Source organism: Schistocerca piceifrons, chromosome 3, assembly GCF_021461385.2.
Source record: "Schistocerca piceifrons isolate TAMUIC-IGC-003096 chromosome 3, iqSchPice1.1, whole genome shotgun sequence".
NCBI classification, from domain to species: domain Eukaryota; kingdom Metazoa; phylum Arthropoda; class Insecta; order Orthoptera; family Acrididae; genus Schistocerca; species Schistocerca piceifrons.
Genome location: NC_060140.1, coordinates 229,698,293 through 229,718,969, shown reverse-complemented (window position 1 = coordinate 229,718,969; position 20,677 = coordinate 229,698,293). Strand labels below are relative to the sequence as shown.

Below are 20,677 nucleotides of genomic sequence, written 5' to 3'. Positions count from 1 at the left end.
ATAGGTGCTGCTCATGTATGGTTGTTTACAACTTTGGGTGGATTTGGTGACATCTCTGAACAGTCAAAGGGACGGGACTGTGTGTGTGATACAATACCCACAGTCAACATCTATTTTCAGGAGTTGTGGGAACGGGGGTGATGCTACATTTTTTTCGATGTGTGTGTATTAAATGGTAATGATTATGCTAGTAGAAACACTGAGGATCACTTATATCACTTACAAAACTCATGATGATGTAATTTCACATAGCTTATTAATGATTATTTACAGAAGTAATTGTCAGTTATAATGTCAATAAATATTGCAAAAGCCATTCATGACTTTTTTAACATCTTTTTTCTTTTTGTGAGCTAATCATCTATCCTGACCTAATTTGTATGGCATAAGGATACTTAAAAAAAATTAGATTTTGTGTAGAATTTGGACAGTGACAAAGAATTTAATTACATCGTAACTTGATTGTATTCCACAAACTTATAGATTATTAATGAAGATGTGGTTGGCTTACGTTCTTCATAATCATCTATATAAACTACTGACTTGTTGCCCTGGGTTAGAATAAAAATGGGCAATGAGGTGCAGAAGGAGGCACAAAAAATATTATAAACAGATGCAGATATGATGTGCTTTACATACATTTCATCCTTTAATACAAATGTTATATTGAGATGATGTACAAGTAAATCATAAAATGAAGGCTGCATAACAGAATTCATTAACTCTTTTTTAAACAAACATATCTCTCTGATGAAAAGGTAATCATCATTGATCAGAAAGAGCAGGATCTTGAGATCACTTTTCGGCACCTGTGGGGCAAAATTGGTGGTGACCTCTGAGTCTTTCATGGTGGTATGCATCAAAAAAATATTCTTAGTTTAAAAGTCACATCACTTTGAACAAAACTCTCATGCTTTTGATAACTGTCTCTGTCATTATCATCATCATCATCATCATCATCCTCATCATCATCATCATCATCATCATCATCATCATCATCATCCTCATCCTTATCCTCCTCTTCTTCTTCTTCATAAGTTAAAATCACTGACTGCCGGAGCTAGCATGGTATTCTGCTTCTATAGATGCAGTAGCAGCATCTGGAACCTTCCAGAGAGGATCACGACGACACACGCATGGAAGGAAAGATGGGCAGCTCCATCCTTCTGTGAGACCGAGTGACGTCAGGTGGTGCGAGGGGTCGGTGTCACATTTTAAACTGTCATTCTTGCCTCCTGACAAGTGTTCCAGATGCTACTATTGCAGAATAAGCAGAACGCTGTGCTAGCCCTGATGCCAATGGTGAAGACAGCTGTCAAAAGCTTGAGTGTTTTTATTCAAACTCGTGGTGTCTATTCTGTACAACTGACTACTAATATTCCCCCCACTCCCCCACCCCACCCCCTTTGGAAGAGTTCTAGACTTTTCTGTGTGTGTGTGTGTGTGTGTGTGTGTGTGTGTGTGTGTGTCTGGGCACATGCATGTGTGCATGGATTGGGGCGGGGGAGTGGTAAGAAGGAAGGGTATCTGTCTTTGGAGCTGTCGTCTTTTCATCTTAGATCTCAACATTCCTGATCTTTATATCATTTCTTTCTTCACGCAATGGGTACCAGTTCTATTCTGTCTCTTTCCATATTCTGTAATCCTTTTAGTGAGATCCTTCTTTTTTCCATCAGTTTAATTCACAAGGAATTTTTCCTCCCTTTGGAGAAATTTACCAGTATTATTACTTCACAAAGAGACATGTTAGCATGGACACTTGGTGTTGTTGCACTACAGTGATATACTACCCCAAGTACATAATTAGAGGAGATATAATGATAACTCTCCCTTAAAACCCACATCCTTTCGTTTTTCCCTCTCCTTCCCTCTTTCCTGACGAAGCAATCGTTGGTTGCGAAAGCTAGAATTTTGTGTGTATGTTTGTGTTTGTTTGTGTGTCTATCGACGTGCCAGCGCTTTCGTTTGGTAAGTCACATCATCTTTGTTTTTAGATATATTTTTCCCATGTGGAATGTTTCCCTCTCTCTCTCTCTCTCTCTCTCTCTCTCTCTCTCTCTCTCTATATATATATATATATATATATATATATATATATATATATAGACACACACACACACACACACACACACACATATTCGTCTTTCCCTCCTCTCCTTCCCTCTTTCCTGATGAAGCAACCGTTTGTTGCGAAAGCTTGAATTTTGTGTGTATGTTTGTGTGTCTATCGACCCGCCAGCGCTTTTGTTTGGTAAGTCTCATCATATTTGTTTATATATATAAATAAACAAAGATGATGTGACTTACCAAAGAAAGCGCTGGCAGGTCGATAGACACACAAACAAACACTAACATACACAAAATTCAAGCTTTCGCAACCAACGGTTGCTTCGTCAGGAAAGAGGGAAGGAGAGGGAAAAACGAAAGGATGTGGGTTTTAAGGAAGAGGGTAAGGAGTCATTCCAATCCCGGGAGCGGAAAGACTCACCTTAGGTGGAAAAAAGGACGGGTATACACTCGCACACACACACACACACACACACACACACATATCCATCCACACATATACAGACACAAGCAGACATATTCAAAGGCAAAGAGTTTGGGCAGAGATGTCAGTTGAGGCGGAAGTGCAGAGGCAAAGATGTTGTTGAATGACAGGTGAGGCATGAGTGGCGGCAACTTGAAATTAGTGGAGATTGAGGCCTGGTGGATAGCTGGAAGAGAGGATATATTGAAGGGCAAGTTCCCATCTCTGGAGTTCGGATACGTTGGTGTTACTGGGAAGTGTCCAGATAATCCGGACGGTGTAACACTGTGCCAAGATGTGCTGGCCGTGCACCAAGGCATATTTAGCCACAGGGTGATCCTCATTACCAACAAACACTGTCTGCCTGTGACCATTCATGCGAATGGACAGTTTGTTGCTTGTCATTCCCACATAGAATGTGTCACAGTGTAGGCAAGTCAGTTGGTAAATCACGTGGGTGCTTTCACACGTGGCTCTGCCTTTGACCGTGTACACCTTCCGGGTTACAGGACTGGAGTAGGTGGTGGTGGGAGAGTGCATGGGACAGGTTTTACAACGGGGGCGGTTACAAGGGTAGGAGCCAGAGGGTAGGGAAGGTGGTTTGGGGATTTCATAGGGATGAACTAAGAGGTTACGAACGTTAGGTGGACAGCGGAAAGACACTCTTGGTGGAGTGGAGAGGATTTCATGAAGGATGGATCTAATTTCAGGGCAGGATTTGAGGAAGTCGTATCACTGCTGGAGAGCCACATTCAGAGTTTGATTCAGTCCCGGAAAGTATCCTGTCACAAGTGGGGCACTTTTGTGGTTCTTCTGTGAGAGGTTCTGGGTTTGAAGGGATGAGGAAGTGGCTCTGGTTATTTGCTTCTGTACCAGGTCGGGAGGGTAGTTGCGGGATGCGAAAGCTGTTACCAGGTTGTTGGTGTAATGGTTCAGGGATTCCGGACTGGAGCAGATTCGTTTGCCACGAAGACCTAGGCTGTAGGGAAGGGACCGTTTGACGTGGAATGGGTGGCAGCTGCCATAATGGAGGTACTGTTGCTTGTTGGTGGGTTTGATGTGGACAGACGTGTGAAGCTGGCCATTGGACAGATGGAGGTCAACATCAAGGAAAGTGGCATGGGATTTGGAGTAGGACCAGGTGAATCTGATGGAACCAAAGGAGTTGAGGTTGGAGAGGAAATTCTGGAGTTCTTCTTCACTGTGAGTCCAGATCATTCAGATGTCGTCAATAAATCTGTACCAAACTTTGGGTTGGCAGGCCTGGGTAACGAAGAAGGCTTCCTCTAAGCGACCCATGAATAGATTGGCGGATGAGGGAGCCACCCTGGTACCCATGGCTGTTCCCTTTAATTGTTGGTACGTCTGGCCTTCAAAAGTGAAGAAGTTGTGGGTCAGGATGAAGCTGGCTAAGGTAATGAGGAAAGAGGTTTTAGGTAGGGTGGCAGGTGATCGGCGTGAAAGGAAGTGCTCCATCGCAGCGAGGCCCTGGATGTGCGGAATATTTGTGTATAAGGAAGTGGCATCAATGGTTACAAGGATGGTTTCCGGGGGTAACAGATTGGGTAAGGATTCCAGGCGTTCGAGAAAGTGGTTGGTGTCTTTGATGAAGGATGGGACACTGCATGTAATGGGTTGAAGGTGTTGATCTACATAGGCAGAGATACATTCTGTGGGGGCTTGGTAACCAGCTACAATGGGGCGGCCGGGATGATTGGGTTTGTGAATTTTAGGAAGAAGGTAGAAGGTAGGGGTGCGGGGTGTCGGTGGGGTCAGGAGGTTGATGGAGTCAGGTGAAAGGTTTTGTAGGGGGCCTAAGGTTCTGAGGATTCCTTGAAGCTCCGCCTGGACATCAGGAATGGGATTACCTTGGCAAACTTTGCATGTGGTGTTGTCTGAAAGCTGACACAGTCCCTCAGCCACATACTCCCGACGATCAAGTACCACGGTAGTGGAACCCTTGTCCGCCGGAAGAATGACGATGGATCGGTCAGCCTTCAGATCACGGATAGCCTGGGCTTCAGCAGTGGTGATGTTGGGAGTAGGATTAAGGTTTTTTAAGAAGGATTGAGAGGCAAGGCTGGAAGTCAGAAATTCCTGGAAGGTTTGGAGAGGGTGATTTTGAGGAAGAGGAGGTGGGTCCGGCTGTGACGGAGGACGGAACTGTTCCAGGCAGGGTTCAATTTGGATAGTGTCTTAGGAAGTTGGATCATTAGGAGTAGGATTAGGATCATTTTTCTATGTGGCAAAGTGATATTTCCAGCAGAGAGTACGAGAGTAGGACAGTAAATCTTTGACGAGGGCTGTTTGGTTGAATCTGGGAGTGGGGCTGAAGGTGAGGCCTTTGGATAGGTCAGAGGTTTCGGATTGGGAGAGAGGTTTGGAGGAAAGGTTAACTACTGAATTAGGGTGTTGTGGTTCCAGATTGTGTTGATTGGAATTTTGAGGTTTTGGAGGGAGTGGAGCTGGAAGTGGGAGATTGAGTAGATGGGAGAGACTGGGTTTGTGAATTTTAGGAAGAAGGTAGAAGGTAGGGGTGCGGGGTGTCGGTGGGGTCAGGAGGTTGATGGAGTCAGGTGAAAGGTTTTGTAGGGGGCCTAAGGTTCTGAGGATTCCTTGAAGCTCCACCTGGACATCAGGAATGCGATTACTTTGGCAAACTTTGTATGTGGTGTTGTCTGAAAGTTATTTGAACTAGCTGAAATGGTTGTTTAATAGGTGAAAGGAACTGTTTGTGAACTAGAAATGGTGGATTTTATAGCAGCGGTAGTGTTGAAAGTGGAAAAAAAAAACATTTTTTTGGTTATGGTTTGGAAGTGGGTTACGTATTATTGAGTATATATAGGCGGGATAAAATTGTATAGTAGATAAAGGTAAAAAGGAGAAGGTGAATACAAAGTGAAACTACTAGCAAAAACAGAAAGAGAAAAATTGTCACTGTTGCATTTCGAAATCTTTTCTGTCGTCTTATTTTCTCTTTATTTCCATTTCCGTTTTTCCCACATCACTGATAATTTTTAGCCCCTTCCACAGGTTTTAATGTCATTATTTCTTCGTCAGACAATTGTTAGCCTCATTTTCATAATCTTCCACCACAAAACCACTCCTTTTAATACATTTACACGCAGTTTTTTCGAAATTTTCCCGAATTTCTCCACCCTTTAACGTGTTTTGGCAGCAACACAACCACCTAACCTTTGTACACATCGTTGTCTACCAACCCAAGTTCACCACAGGATCAACATAGCCCAGCTTCAACCAACACTTTTTCGCCTTTTTTCACACCAGATCTCCAGTTACTTTCTAGTTCACCTTTATCTGTCCCCATATATTTTTATTTTCATATTCATTTCAGCCTCATGTTACACTTTCCACCTTCTAATACCATGTCACCCTCACAACACCCCCACAATGGCCCCATTAGGTTTTATTTACATTCCCTCCGCAAACATGCCTTCGCCCCAGCCAGATTACGCTCCCATATTTTATTTTCTCAGGCTTCTCTGACATTTGGCATTAGCCCCAAAGGCCTCACACTTAAAGTACCCATCTCTGGCTGCAACCCTTCTTTCCATCAGTCCCTATACCAGTTCCAAACTGAACAATCCATTGCCCTCACCCACCTAATCCTACACCTACACATCAACTCAGCCAATGAACACACCCATCAACTCCTATCCTTAATAAAAGTCCTCAATCTTTCCTCTCCCACATCCACACCGGCTGTTCAAAGCATGCTCCTACAGGCCAACTGCAAATTAGAACAGCATGCCACCCTCCACGTCAAAAAACTATCCAATCTCCTGGTTTCCCACGTCCAGAAAGGCAACTCACTCACCCTTCACAACCTTTCCAGCAAACCTCAACCTCCTCTCATTGCACACAAACCCAGTCTCTCCCATCTACTCAATCTCCCACTTCCAGCTCCACTCCCTCCAAAACCTCAAAATTCCAATCAACACAATCTGGAACCACAACACCCTAATTCAGTAGTTAACCTTTCCTCCAAACCTCTCTCCCAATCCGAAACCTCTGACCTATCCAAAGGCCTCACCTTCAGCCCCACTCCCAGATTCAACCAAACAGCCCTCGTCAAAGATTTACTGTCCTACTCTCGTACTCTCTGCTGGAAATATCACTTTGCCACATAGAAAAATGATCCTAATCCTACTCCTAATGATCCAACTTCCTAAGACACTATCCAAATTGAACCCTGCCTGGAACAGTTCCGTCCTCCGTCACAGCCGGACCCACCTCCTCTTCCTCAAAATCACCCTCTCCAAACCTTCCAGGAATTTCTGACTTCCAGCCTTGCCTCTCAATCCTTCTTAAAAAACCTTAATCCTACTCCCAACATCACCACTGCTGAAGCCCAGGCTATCCGTGATCTGGAAGGCTGACCGATCCATCGTCATTCTTCCGGCGGACAAGGGTTCCACTACCGTGGTACTTGATCGTCGGGAGTATGTGGCTGAGGGACTGTGTCAGCTTTCAGACAACACCACATACAAAGTTTGCCAAGGTAATCCCATTCCTGATGTCCAGGCGGAGCTTCAAGGAATCCTCAGAACCTTAGGCCCCCTACAAAAACCTTTCACCTGACTCCATCAACCTCCTGACCCCACCGACACCCCGCACCCCTACCTTCTACCTTCTTCCTAAAATTCACAAACCCAATCATCCCAGCCGCCCCATTGTAGCTGGTTACCAAGCCCCCACAGAATGTATCTCTGCCTATGTAGATCAACACCTTCAACCCATTACATGCAGTGTCCCATCCTTTCATCAAAGACACCAACCACTTTCTCGAACGCCTGGAATCCTTACCCAATCTGTTACCCCCGGAAACCATCCTTGTAACCATTGATGCCACTTCCTTATACACAAATATTCCGCACATCCAGGGCCTCGCTGCGATGGAGCACTTCCTTTCACGCCTATCACCTGCCACCCTACCTAAAACCTCTTTCCTCATTACCTTAGCCAGCTTCATCCTGACCCACAACTTCTTCACTTTTGAAGGCCAGACATACCAACAATTAAAGGGAACAGCCATGGGTACCAGGATGGCTCCCTCATCTGCCAACCTATTCATGGGTCACTTAGAGGAAGCCTTCTTGGATACCCAGGCCTGCCAACCCAAAGTTTGGTCAGATTTATTGACGACATCTGAATGATCTGGACTCACAGTGAAGAAGAACTCCAGAATTTCCTCTCCAACCTCAACTCCTTTGGTTCCATCAGATTCACCTGGTCCTACTCCAAATCCCATGCCACTTTCCTTGACGCTGACCTCCATCTGTCCAATGGCCAGCTTCACACGTCCGTCCACATCAAACCCACCAACAAGCAACAGTCCCTCTATTATGACAGCTGCCACCCATTCCACATCAAACGGTCCCTTCCCTACAGCCTAGGTCTTCGTGGCAAACGAATCTGCTCCAGTCCAGAATCTCTGAACCATTACACCAAAACCCTGATAACAACTTTCGCATCCCGCAACTACCCTCCCGACCTGGTACAGAAGCAAGTAACCAAAGCCACTTCCTCATCCCCTCAAACCCAGAACCTCCCACAGAAGAACCACAAAAGTGCCCCACTTGTGACAGGATACTTTCCGGGACTGGATCAGACTCTGAATGTGGCTCTCCAGCAGGGATACGACTTCCTCAAATCCTGCCCTGAAATCAGATCCATCCTTCATGAAATCCTCTCCACTCCACCAAGAGTGTCTTTCCGCCGTCCACCTAACGTTCGTAACCTCTTAGTTCATCCCTATGAAATCCCCAAACCACCTTCCCTACCCTCTGGCTCCTACCTTTGTAACTGCCCCCGTTGTAAAACGTGTCCTATGCACCCTCCCACCACCACCTACTCCAGTCCTGTAACCCGGAAGGTGTACACGATCAAAGGCAGAGCCACGTGTGAAAGCACCCACGTGATTTACCAACTGACCAGCCCACACTGTGAAGCATTCTAAGTAGGAATGACCAGCAACAAACTCTCCATTCACATGAATGGTCACAGGCAGACAGTGTTTGTTGGTAATGAGGATCACCCTGTGGCTAAAGATGCCTTGGTGCACGGCCAGCACATCTTGGCACAGTGTTACACCGTCCGGGTTATCTGGATACTTCCCACTAACACCAACCTATCCGAACTCTGGAGATGGGAACTTGCCCTTCAATATATCCTCTCTTCCCACTATCCACCAGGCCTCAATCTCCGCTAATTTCAAGTTGCCGCCACTCATGCCTCACCTGTCATTCAACAACATCTTTGCCTATGCACTTCCGCCTCAACTGACATCTCTGCCCAAACTCTTTGCCTTGGAATATATCTGCTTGTGTCTGTATATGTGTGGATGGATATGTGTGTGTGTTGTGCGCGAGTGTATACCCATCCTTTTTTCCACCTAAGGTGAGTCTTTTCGCTCCCGGGATTGGAATGACTCCTTACCCTCTTCCTTAAAACCCACATCCTTTCATTTTTCCCTCTTTCCTGCCGAAGCAACCGTTGGTTGCAAAAGCTTGAATTTTGTGTGTATGTTAGTGTTTGTTTGTGTGTCTATCGACCTGCCAGTGCTTTCTTTTGGTAAGTCACATCATCTTTGTTTTATATATATTTTTCCCACGTGGAATGCCTTCCCCCCCCCCCCCCCCCCCCTGTAAACATATACACACATTACCTTGCAATATCATATCAGCAGTAAGGGTGCATATCACTGACTCCCACTGACCACCATGTGCATTTGCACCCTTATACTATGATACTATGTCACTATGGTTGTACCCTGGTCTGCACCTCCTCATCCAAAGTAAACTGAAAGCCATGAAAGTTTTTCTTCAGGACTCAAAAAACATGGAAATTGCATGGGGAGAGTTTGGGACAGTAGGAGGACATGTAAAGGCCTCCCAGTGGAACTTCTGCTGCCAAACTCAAAACAAACCTTGAAACATATGGGCAGTGACTATGGTGCAGAAGTTTCATGGGAAAGGCTTTACACCCCCTCCATCCAGTCCTGATCGTTCCCCATGTAATTTCCATACTTTTGGTGGCTGTCGATTTGCTCCAGACAAAGAGGTGCATCCCTGGGTACAATCATGGTTCCACAGGCAACCACAAACATCTTTCCTAGAATGTGGTCATCTTGTCTCACAGTGGGGTAAAAGCATTAATGGTTATGGCAATTACTTTTGGAATAACAAACAATTTACTTTCTTTTTTTCCATCTGTCTCATTTTCATTTGACTGCCCTTTGTAGTTTCTACATAGGTAGAATACTAAAGATTTTGAGACTTACTCCAAAGGTGCAGATTAGAGGAATGTATCTGAATTGTAGTGGTCTGGCAAATATATCAAATTAAATAAGAATTAATAAGGAGAAAGGTATCTGAGTTTCGTATGCAGATCAAAATCAAAGTTTAGAAGATATGAAGATTGTGGTAAACGAAACTAAAAAGTTGCTAGCTACTCAAAATGTAATTTCAGCTGCATGACTGAGACCAAAAAGGATAAAGCTCTTACAAAATAGTATATGAGTTGCTTATATCTGGAGTTAAAAAAGACATTAGGAGGAGGAGGAAGAAAACAAGAAGAAGTATATGAGCTGCTTATATTTGGAGATAAAAAAGAGATTAGAAGGAGGAGGAGGAGGAGGAGGAGAAAAAGAAGAAGAAGAAGAAGAAGAAGATGATGATGGCAATGTTGGTGCTGGACATCAAAGACAAAGTCAAAAGAGATGGAATGTCAGTCTGAATAAGACAAGGACTGGGAAGGAAAGTGTTTGTGTCCTTTTCAAAGGAAGGATCCTGGCAATCACCTTCTTTGAATAAAGAAACAATAGAAAATTAAATCTGATTAGCCGTATAAGAAACAACACTGCTCTTCTTGATTGTGTGCTAATCCCTGAATTGGTAGTTTTAGGTTACGAACAGCAATGAGCAAACAATTGTAATAATAATGAGGGCAATCTAGTTCAATGAAAAGTAGAACTACATCAAAATGTAGGTATGTTTTCTGATTTTATTCCTTACTCTCTTGCTTTGATTTTGTGCAGCTCATGTAAATAATTTGTGAGTTTCTGTCAATTGTAGCCTCAAGTTTCAAATGTACTGCACAGTTCTACAGTCACTTTTAGTAATTAAAACTGTTATAAATGACAACCTTTTAACAAAAATATGTAGCAAGATGCATCTCTATTCAAAATATGTGCACTATAAAATAAATTGGAGTATTCTTACCTTCCCATTGATTAAAAATAACCATGAATAGTTAAATAGCAGAAATCAAACAATGGAAAGCACATGATGGAATAACAACAACAACATGGAAAAAGAGACAGTTTGCTACTCACTACACAGATGTGGCACTGAGGCTCAGACAGGAACAATGAAAATTCAGCTTTCCAGCTACATCCTTCATCAGAAGTGGAAAACACACGCACACATTCACTAGTCACACACACATGGCCACTGCCATTACAAGGTTTTAATGCCCAACTGCAATTGTGTCTGAGGTGAGCAGCAATCTAACTGCATTGTGTAGTGGGGATATGAAAGAGGCATTGGGGCAGGAACGGAGTGGTGGTGGTGGTGGTGGTTAGTGTTTAACGTCCCGTCGACAACGAGGTCATTAGAGACGGAGCGCAAGCTCGGGTTAGGGAAGGATTGGGAAGGAAATCGGCCATGCCCTTTCAAAGGAACCATCTCGGCATTCGCCTGAAACGATTTAGGGAAATCACGGAAAACCTAAATCAGGATGGCCGGAGACGGGATTGAACCGTCGTCCTCCAGACTGCGAGTCCAGTGTGTTAACCACTGCGGAACAGAGTGGGATATCGGGTTAGGAGTGGGGGGAAAATGCCAGGGTTGCCTGTCTGAACATACAGGGATATGGTAGGGACAGGACAGGACTGCTAGGTGGACATGTGTGTTGGATTTGTGCTTGTGTGAATGTATGAGAGATTTGCATTTCTCATGGACATAGTCTGAATGCTCAATTTTTCTAGCATTCTTTTTCATTGTGCCTGTCTGTGACTTAAGACCTCATCTATATGGTGAACAGAAATTGATCCTTTCCATATTGTTGTTAACTAGTAGCATTTTTTAATACTATGCTTAAATCACTTTCAGGGTTTCAGTTTCTAAAAAATAGTTAACATACTACAAATTATATGAATAATCCTACCTTCAACGGATGGAGGTTCTATGAGATAGAGTAACCACTTTCCTTGTGGCTTATCATTGGCTACTTGTATTGGCCAATCCACAAGTACATCAACTTGTGCTACTCGCCAGGGACCTTCATTGTAAACTTTGTACAAGTGTAAAACACGTGAACCTACTTCATCGTGATAACGTATAGCAGATTCCCCTACCACAGGGCCACTGTAGAACATGTGGTCAGGTTGTACCAATCTGAAAGCATAGAAAAGTGAATGTTGGACTAATTTTGAAGATATACAAAGATATGTGCAAAGATAAGAAACAGTAAGAAGGCACTCAGAAACATTATTACAGTAATTGAAAGTCTTAAACAGAATACAAATAATGCAAGAAGGAGATAAACACTCAATGTATAGTTGAGATGTTGAAGGCCAACAAGCATATAAACAATATAGAAATAGTCATTAAGTTATTTGATAATGCCCTTCGTGTGATCTAATAAAAGACACAGACACACACACACATGTGTATGCTTAAGCGTGTGTAAAAATAAACATATGTGTGTGTGTGTGTGTGTGTGTGTGTGTGTGTGTGTGCGCGCGCGCGCTTTCCCAGCACAAGACAAAAGCATTATTATATTGGTCTATCTTGGTAGTTTCCACACCTTTGGGCAATTTTCTTCAGAAATACTCAGTACGTTTTCTTGAACAACTAATGTATCTTGAGGGTTGTACTTTGAGCAAAACATGAGTTCTTGTTTTACTCTGTTTACCCATGCATTATTTAATATGTTACGAAGTTAAACGATAGAAACTTCAGGTTGGGATCTCAACAATGTAAGGGAAAGATAGAGTGCTATTTACCATAAAGATGACATGTTAAGTTGCAGACAGGAACAACAAAAACACGCTTAGGCACTTTGCTTTCAGCCAAAGCCTTCATCAGAAAAGGAAACACACACAGATTCATTCATACAACCAGCACACCTCATGCATACATGACCACCATCCCCTACCGTTCAGAGCAGAGGTTTTCTAATGAAGGCTTTGCTTGGAAGCTAAGTGTGTAAGTGTGTTTTTGTCGTGCCTTTCTGCAACTCATCATGTCATCTTTACAGTAAGTAGCAGTATCTATCTTACCTTTATATTATAAAGTTATTTATGCAGTATATCTGTTCATATTGTTATTTTTTTTAGACTAACTTAAATTTGTTATTGTTAAACCACTTAATCAGAAATGAGATACAACAATTATAAAGAGTTACTACCCTATCTCAGTATTAGCACACCACTTACAGATGTGCTGCACTTAAATACTATTATTCAGTGTCATTTTACCAACCAACTAGACATCATACAAATCCCATGACCCCTGACAAATACAGATAGTGTGTCATCTTTTGAAAATTTACATATGTGACAAGTCCAAACACACACAGAATTATCAATAAAGAAATTCCCTGACTCGTCAGTTCTTTTCACCACTTCAGATGACATAATCATGAAAGTCCTTTATGCTAACAAATCATGAGGTGGAAAGCTTCACAGACTTGTAGCCAAAGACCATCCAATTCTGCCAAAACTGTTTTAACTAAGATGCAGAAGTTTTACTGGGAAGACCTCACACATTCTCTCCCTAGGCAATTTCCATACTTTTGGAGCCCTGAAGAAAGACATTTGTGGCCGCTGATTTGCTTCAGATGAAGAGGTGCATATGTGGGCAAAATTGTGGTTCTGTAGGCAACCAAAAACATTTTTCCATGAAAGCATTGGCCATTTGTCTCAGTGGGATACTATATTAACAATTATCATGATTACATTTGGATAATAGTTTACTTAACTTTTTTTGCAACTGTCTCATTTTTCATTTGACTGCATCTTGTACGGTAAGAAAAGTTCTGGTAGAATGTAAATAATTCAGGAGTATAGGTGATAAGTCACAATAGTAGAAGCATCAAGTTGTCAATAGGCAAACACACACAAAAAAATTAAACTTCACTTGTTTTTGAGCGAATCCTTTAATGAGGTGGAGTATGTATATATGTATGCATATGTACATCGAAGTGCCAAAGAAACTGGTATAGGCATGCATATTCAAATACAATGCTGTGGTTGACAATGCCTGTAGAAGACAACAAGTGTCTGGTGCAGTTGTTAGACTGGTTACTGCTGCTACAATGACAGGTAATCAAGATTTAAGTGAGTGTGAACATGGTGTTATAGTCAGCACATGAGTGATGGGACCTGCATCTCCAAGATAGTGATGAATTGGGGATTTTCCCATATGACCATTTCACGAGTGTACCGTGAATACCAGAAATCCAGTAAAATGTCAAATCTCGCAGTGGCTGGAGAAAGATCCTGCAAGAACGGGAATGACAATGACTGAGGAGAATCATTCAACGTGACAGAAGTGCAACCCTACCGCAAATTGCTGCAGATTTCAATGCTACACCATCAGCAAGTGTCAGCAGTTGACTTCGTAGCAGCTGAGGAGAGCTCCGCCTACCATCCTAAGGGAGCCATGGGTCTGATGATGGTTATGTAAAAATAACCGAAACCGGTTACCTATGTCATTGAAACATAAATGGTGTGATCAAGACTGAACTTTAGTCAAAATATCATTTTTAAAGGATTGTGATGACAGATCACTAGATGTCCTTCATACCACGCACAAATAGTGAAGAGTTAACATTACATTACATTTATCATTTTCTGTAGATCCCTTGGAGAGGAGTCTCTGGGATGGAGAAAGAGTCAAAGTTTTTTTTTCTTTCTTTTTTTCTTTTCTGTTACTCAGATACATGGATATTGTACAATTATAATGCGGACAGAGTTATGAGCTATAATCCTTGTGAAGATATTCATCACACTGACAACATGATTCTAACTGAAGAGAGTTGTGTCAACCAAATAATGTCGCATTGCAATACTAAATGAAATGCTGCACTGTACCGAGTGCAAAGCTGAGAGACATTGAGCTGTGGATCACACCCAGCCCACTTGAACTTTGGCAAATTGTGGTTGATCATGATTTAGAAGAAAGGCAAAGCTAAATGTATAGAATATGTAGATTTAGAAAAAGGCTTAAACAGTGTTCGCTGGAAGCTGCTCTTTGAAATTCAAATGTTATTGGCAAAAAAATACAGTGAGTGAAAAGTTATTTACAACTTGTACAGGAACCAGACTAAAGTTGTAAGAGTCAATGACGATGAAACATAGACAGCAATGAGAGAGAGAGAGAGAGAGAGAGAGAGAGAGAGAGAGAGAGAGAGAGGGCGTGGGGGTTGCTGCCAATCCCCCATGCTATTCAATTTGTACACAGAGCATGAAGTGAAGGAAGCCAAGGAGAAATTTGGAATAGGAATTAAAGTTATGGGATAAGAAATACAATGGGTGTTTAAGATGAGTAATGAAACATATATTTTTTTCTTGGTCACATTTGATTGAAAAAATGTGGAATTTCTTGAGAGACATAGTGTTATAATCTCACTTCAGCCCCTATAATTTCATGAAGTTCTGATAGGTGGCAGCACTATATGTAACCTTCAAAATGGCATCTGTAATGGAGGTGCATTTCAAGCAGAGAGCTGTCATTCAGTTTCTTTTTGTGGTAAACCAGAGCATCACAGATGCTCATGGTGCTTGCAGAATGTCTACAGAAATCTGGCAGTGAACAAAAGTATGATGGGTGAGGCACCTGTCATCATCACGACGAGGTCACGATAACCTGTCCGATCTCCCACATGGCAGACAGCCGTACACACCCTCAGGAAATTGAAGACATTACTTCAGTGTGTTAATCGCCACCAGAATGCAAATGAACTTCTCCTTTTCAATGACAATGCAAGGTTCTCAAACTAGTCTGGACAGCTGAGAGGAGCTCATGAAACATCATTGGACTGTTCTTACTCATCTATCCTACAGCCCGGATCTTGCACCTTCCAGCTTCCATCTGTTTGCTCAAATGAAAGATGCACTTCACAAGGAAGCAGTACATGGATGATAGTGAGGTTACTGATGCAGCAAGACAGCTCTGACATCAACCAGCAGACTAGTATTATGCGGGCATCAGGCCCTCCCAGTAAGGTAGTGTAAAAAATAGAGTTATGATGTGAAAAGAGGGGGAATAATATGGTGTACTGGCATCCTGAATAAAACCAATCTCATCTCAGGGAAAATAAAAAAAAAAAAAAAACAGTTGCATTACTTACTGTCTGTCCCTCATAAAAACTATAATATTTACCAGTTACACTGTGAGTCTATCACAAATGACAAACAACATGGAAGATAATTTGAATGGTACAGATGTTGACTTGAAATTAAGTTCTACAATGAACATCAACACAAGGAAAAAACAAAATGCAGTAGATGAGCTTTGCTATTTGGACATCAAAATAACAGATGACATCTGAAGAAAAGAAGATACAAAACGTACACTGGCAATAGAAAAGAAAGAAAAGAAAGAAAGAAAAAGGAAGCATTTCGAGAAAGAGCAATTATTTTATGTGAAACTTAAATTTCAGGAAAAATCTTTATGGAAAGCATGTATATGGAACATAGCATAAAGTAATGACACGAGCCCAGCTAGATGGTATCTGTGCCATAAGTAAGCCCTTTATGGCAATAGGCTGACACCACATTGCACCATGGCATTCTCTGCGTGCCACCATCTATCTGCCAGTCAGTGTCCTGATGGCTACTGAAACCAGGGATATCGTTTTTACTCAAATCTAAGCCGCACTCGAATCTAAGCCGCACCCGAAAAATGAGACTCGAAATCAAGGAACAAAAATTTTCCCGAATCTAAGCCGCTCCTGAAATTTGAGACTCAAAATTCAAGGTGAGAGAAAAGTTTTAGACCGCCCCTCCAAATCGAAAAACAGTTGGTCCATTGTAACGTGAAACACAATTGAGGTCGAATGGATGAAGATACAGATACAGTAGTTTGGTTCGAGTCGTAAGCTTAACAGTTAAGCTTTACCAGGTAGCCATTGCTATGTGTCAGGCGCTCCGTCCGTATTTATACGGGTACTCTTCCTTTTTCGCGTGCTTCGTCTGGTTTGAATCAATTGCTTATTTTGCTTTGATCTGATAAGTGCCGTTCTCTTTGTTACAGGTGTTTATGTCACTCCAAGCTGAAAATGCATTATTGTACTGTGTCATGCATTGTTTGTTACATTCTGATAATGCGTGTTTACGACCTGTCGCCGCTCGCGGCAAGGCTTGCTTTTGAGCGCGCTACTGCGGCTTACAATTAAAAAAAAAATAGAGGAATTGTCTCATAAGCGAAACAATGGCGAGAGTCTTGCTTCTTTGATAATGATCAACAAGAACCAAATAATAGACTGCATATGATAGAAGATGTTCTGAACGAGAGTTTAGCGAAAATTTTTCTCCATTTGAAAATCTGTAGAGACGACTCTTTAGTACATTACATTCTGGACAGAAATTAGGGTCATCTTAGATTTAAAAATCTAGTCAGTTGCCGTGCTTAGTTTCTGACTGTATCACTATTCACCATAAGAATAATACGAATATAAACATGACATGATACGTATATTCATCCGCGTTTGCTGTTCTAGTTTCCTAGTTTATTAGGCAGACAGGATTTAAATGAAATAGCAGCAAACACAAAAGAATACATGGCATAATGTTTACATTCTTGTCCCTTTTAACTTATTTACTGACGCAGAGGTTTTGGCGCCAGTATTTATCTTTGTGCCTGCAAAGCACACCTGTGTAGCGCGACATATATTTGACGGCAGAAGTTAGTTGTGGCGACACCTACCAACATTTTTCAGAACTTCCACTTACTTCGCACTCGATTCTAAGCCACAGGCGGTTTTTTGGATTACAAAAACCGGGAAAAAAGTGCGGCTTAGATTCGAGTAAATCGGTACTTTACATGTGCCATACACAACTTCTGCAGCTGTGACACTATAACAAATTCACTTTGGCATGAATAAATATTGGCTGACCTGCCAGGCTGAGTGTGTGTTGAAGCAGCTAGTCTCAGCTGTCAGGTCACCATCACCCGAGATCACATAAGAAACAGATTGACTGTCTGCTTGCTCTAGCAGGCAACGCTTTTTGGGAAATGGCCACCAGGTGGCAACAGTGTTACATTCTTATTTGTAGCACCAGCGACTAGATGACACTTCATTGAATGAAATATTTGGCAACTGTGCCTGAGCATAATCAGCTTCAAGTAATTGCCACTGTCCGGCATCTGTGAAGAAGAACAATTCTTTCTGACATAGCACCGCAGTGGATGGAGTCGTTGTGCTGAGTGCCTGCGAGTACATCAACTGTTGAACGAGCAGACAGACAAATCCTGTACTAAAAACGTTCAGAGTTTCCGTTAAACATAAGGAAAGGTTATGGAAGCTGATTCTGAATCCAGCTAAATAAAAATATTACTGACGATTAAAACATAATAAAGAGCCCTAAGTACCCAATCCTGTCTAAATTGAATCAGTCATAGATATTGATATAATGTGGTAATTGTGCTTCTTGCACAGGAACAATATGATACCATTTTTAAATGAAATCACTGGAGGGAAAGGAAGAGAATATGGGAGAATGAGTATAGTGTGCCAACACTATTAACACTGTGTGCTATTATTATTATTATTATTATTATTGTTATTATTATCATCATCATTTTTCCTGTAAAAATCTTCATGTTTCACATGATAACAACACTAATTATAGCTACAATTTAAATCTCTGATGTTGAGACAGGAGTATTTTATCCACTGTTTTTCATAAAACAATCAAAATGGAGTAAGTAAAAAAAGACTGAAGGTTTCTAAATTTCTAAATATTCGTGTAATGTGTAGAGTTAGTGCACTTAAAACTGGATCATAGCCCCTGACTTCTATAGTGTTATTCCAAAACTTTATACATGTCAGTTGATGACGCTCCTCGCTACATTTGAAGAGGAAATTTAAAAGCATAGTATTACTTGACATTTAGAAACATAAAGCAGTTTGCATAGAAAGCAGCTACTAGTGAAGAAGCAGAAAGGACACAAGCTTCCTTTAATGCTTCAATAAAAGACTGACAACACGAGTGAACACTAACGAATGCATATTGAACATGAAAAAATGTTTTCTCCTGCTCACCCATCAGTTACAACAGAGGGAATTCTCAGTCATTTTTATTTGCTGAGGTGGAAACCAGGCATAAGTGAGCAACCTGTGCTTTCTGCCATTCCTTTGTATCACTTAGCGTCTGTTGCATGAGCATTTACTCAGTAGTGAATAGAAGGGAATGCAACAGTATGAGAATTTCATCATGCTGACACTTGTATACATTGCAAAAACTGTTCAAATGTGTGTGAATTCCTAATGGACCAAACTGCTAAGGTTATCAGTCTGTAGACTTACACACTACTTAAACTAACTTATGCTAGGAACAACACACACGCCCACGCCCATGGGAGGACTCGAACCTACAGCAGGAGGGGCCGCGCAATCCATGACATGACACCTCAGACCACACAGCCACTCTGCACGGCTGTAAACATTGCAGTTTTGAATTCGCTACTAAGTTGTTGCTCACTGCGAATTTGCAATAAATTATTAAATGATCTGGAAACCTAAATATCTGAAGTCCAACAAAGCTTGTAATTAAAGAATTCTGTTAGCAAATACCGGAAAATGAATGTAAAAGTAGCACTTTAGGTCCTCAGCTCCTTTGTTGCTCCAGCTGTCAGAACTTTTATGGCAATTAAAGAAGTGCAGAGTGATATAGCAGAGAACATAGCTTGTTTCACAGAATTCATGAACAACTTGACATTTTGAATATCAGGACAGCATTTTTCTCCAAACCATGTTGGTGTGCATTATCAGAACAATGCCCAGCAGTAATGGAAACAACAGAAAGGGCAAAAGAAAATTTTAAGTACAATCCATAAAGTTGACAAGAAGACACACAAAAACACACCACCACCATGAATTACAGGATATAGACAGCTAAAGCTATTGCTCAGTTTTTTGTAAAAGAACAAACCATTAGCATTACATTTTTTCTGACTAGCATGTCAATCAAGATACCATAAAGTGTGCCATCAGAAAGGTGGCTACAACTGGAGTCCACCAGCAAGAACACAAAGGTGCTTGTTCTTGACAAATACTATTAACACACTTATGAAGCCTTCTGGCACTTCAAACTGTGAGGAAGACACATCAGATACTGTTACTGAACAATTACATGTTGGAAAGGAAGACGATGAACATCAGCTGTTGGAGAGCTCTGGAAATGTTGAAATCACTCCTCTCTGGAAGAAAATTGGTTGGTTTATTTGGGGGAGGGGACCAAACAGTGAGGTCTTCAGCCCCAGTGGATGAAGAAAGGAGTACTAATGAGGCTGAAGAGTACCTTTCTTCGTCTCAGAAAGAGCTTCCTTCCGAACAGTGATTCATTCATGTTTTACTGGCTAATACACACTCAGTGTTGTGGCTGGTGGGAGTGACTGTAAAGGCATTTATGATTTGCAGTCTCTCCCAGAAGCGTCTTCACAGTGTGTCAACTTAGTTTGTGTTTTAGCATAGAAATGCATCTAGTAGCATGGTTGTTACAGATGTAAGGGTACTTTTACTTGTATGAACAACCTTCAAAAGAAGAGGGAATTATTTATTTTCAAGCTTTGTTGGACTTCAGATTTTTGGGTTTCCAGATCATTACATAATTTAGTGCATTTACAGTGAGCAACAACTTGTAGTGAATGCAAAAGTTATGTAACTGGCAGTTTGTGTGATTTTTCAGTTGGACTCACAGCTCCAACTACTAAGTTCAGCAAAGGCATTGAGTCTTGTTTTGTACAATTTATTTATAGGAGAAATGTAAGTTTAGGATCTTTAATTACATGAATTTCCACTTGAAATATTTCACAGGCAGGATGATGAGGAATGTGCAAAACACAGTATATTAAATCATCTTGCTGAATGCAAACTGTATAACAGTTGCAGAAC

The 20,677-nt window shown here is 41.6% G+C and overlaps 1 protein-coding gene across 2 annotated transcripts in view; it reads right to left on the bottom strand.

Moving 5' to 3' along the window:
* LOC124787808 (integrin alpha-PS1) overlaps nucleotides 1-20,677 on the bottom strand; it is a 563,745-nt gene that overhangs the window by 36,824 nt on the left and 506,244 nt on the right. For both annotated transcript variants that reach the window (XM_047254733.1, XM_047254734.1), the window contains one exon: nucleotides 11,720-11,949. In XM_047254733.1, coding sequence (XP_047110689.1) covers nucleotides 11,720-11,949 — 230 coding nt within the window. The remainder of the gene's footprint in view (nucleotides 1-11,719; nucleotides 11,950-20,677) is intronic.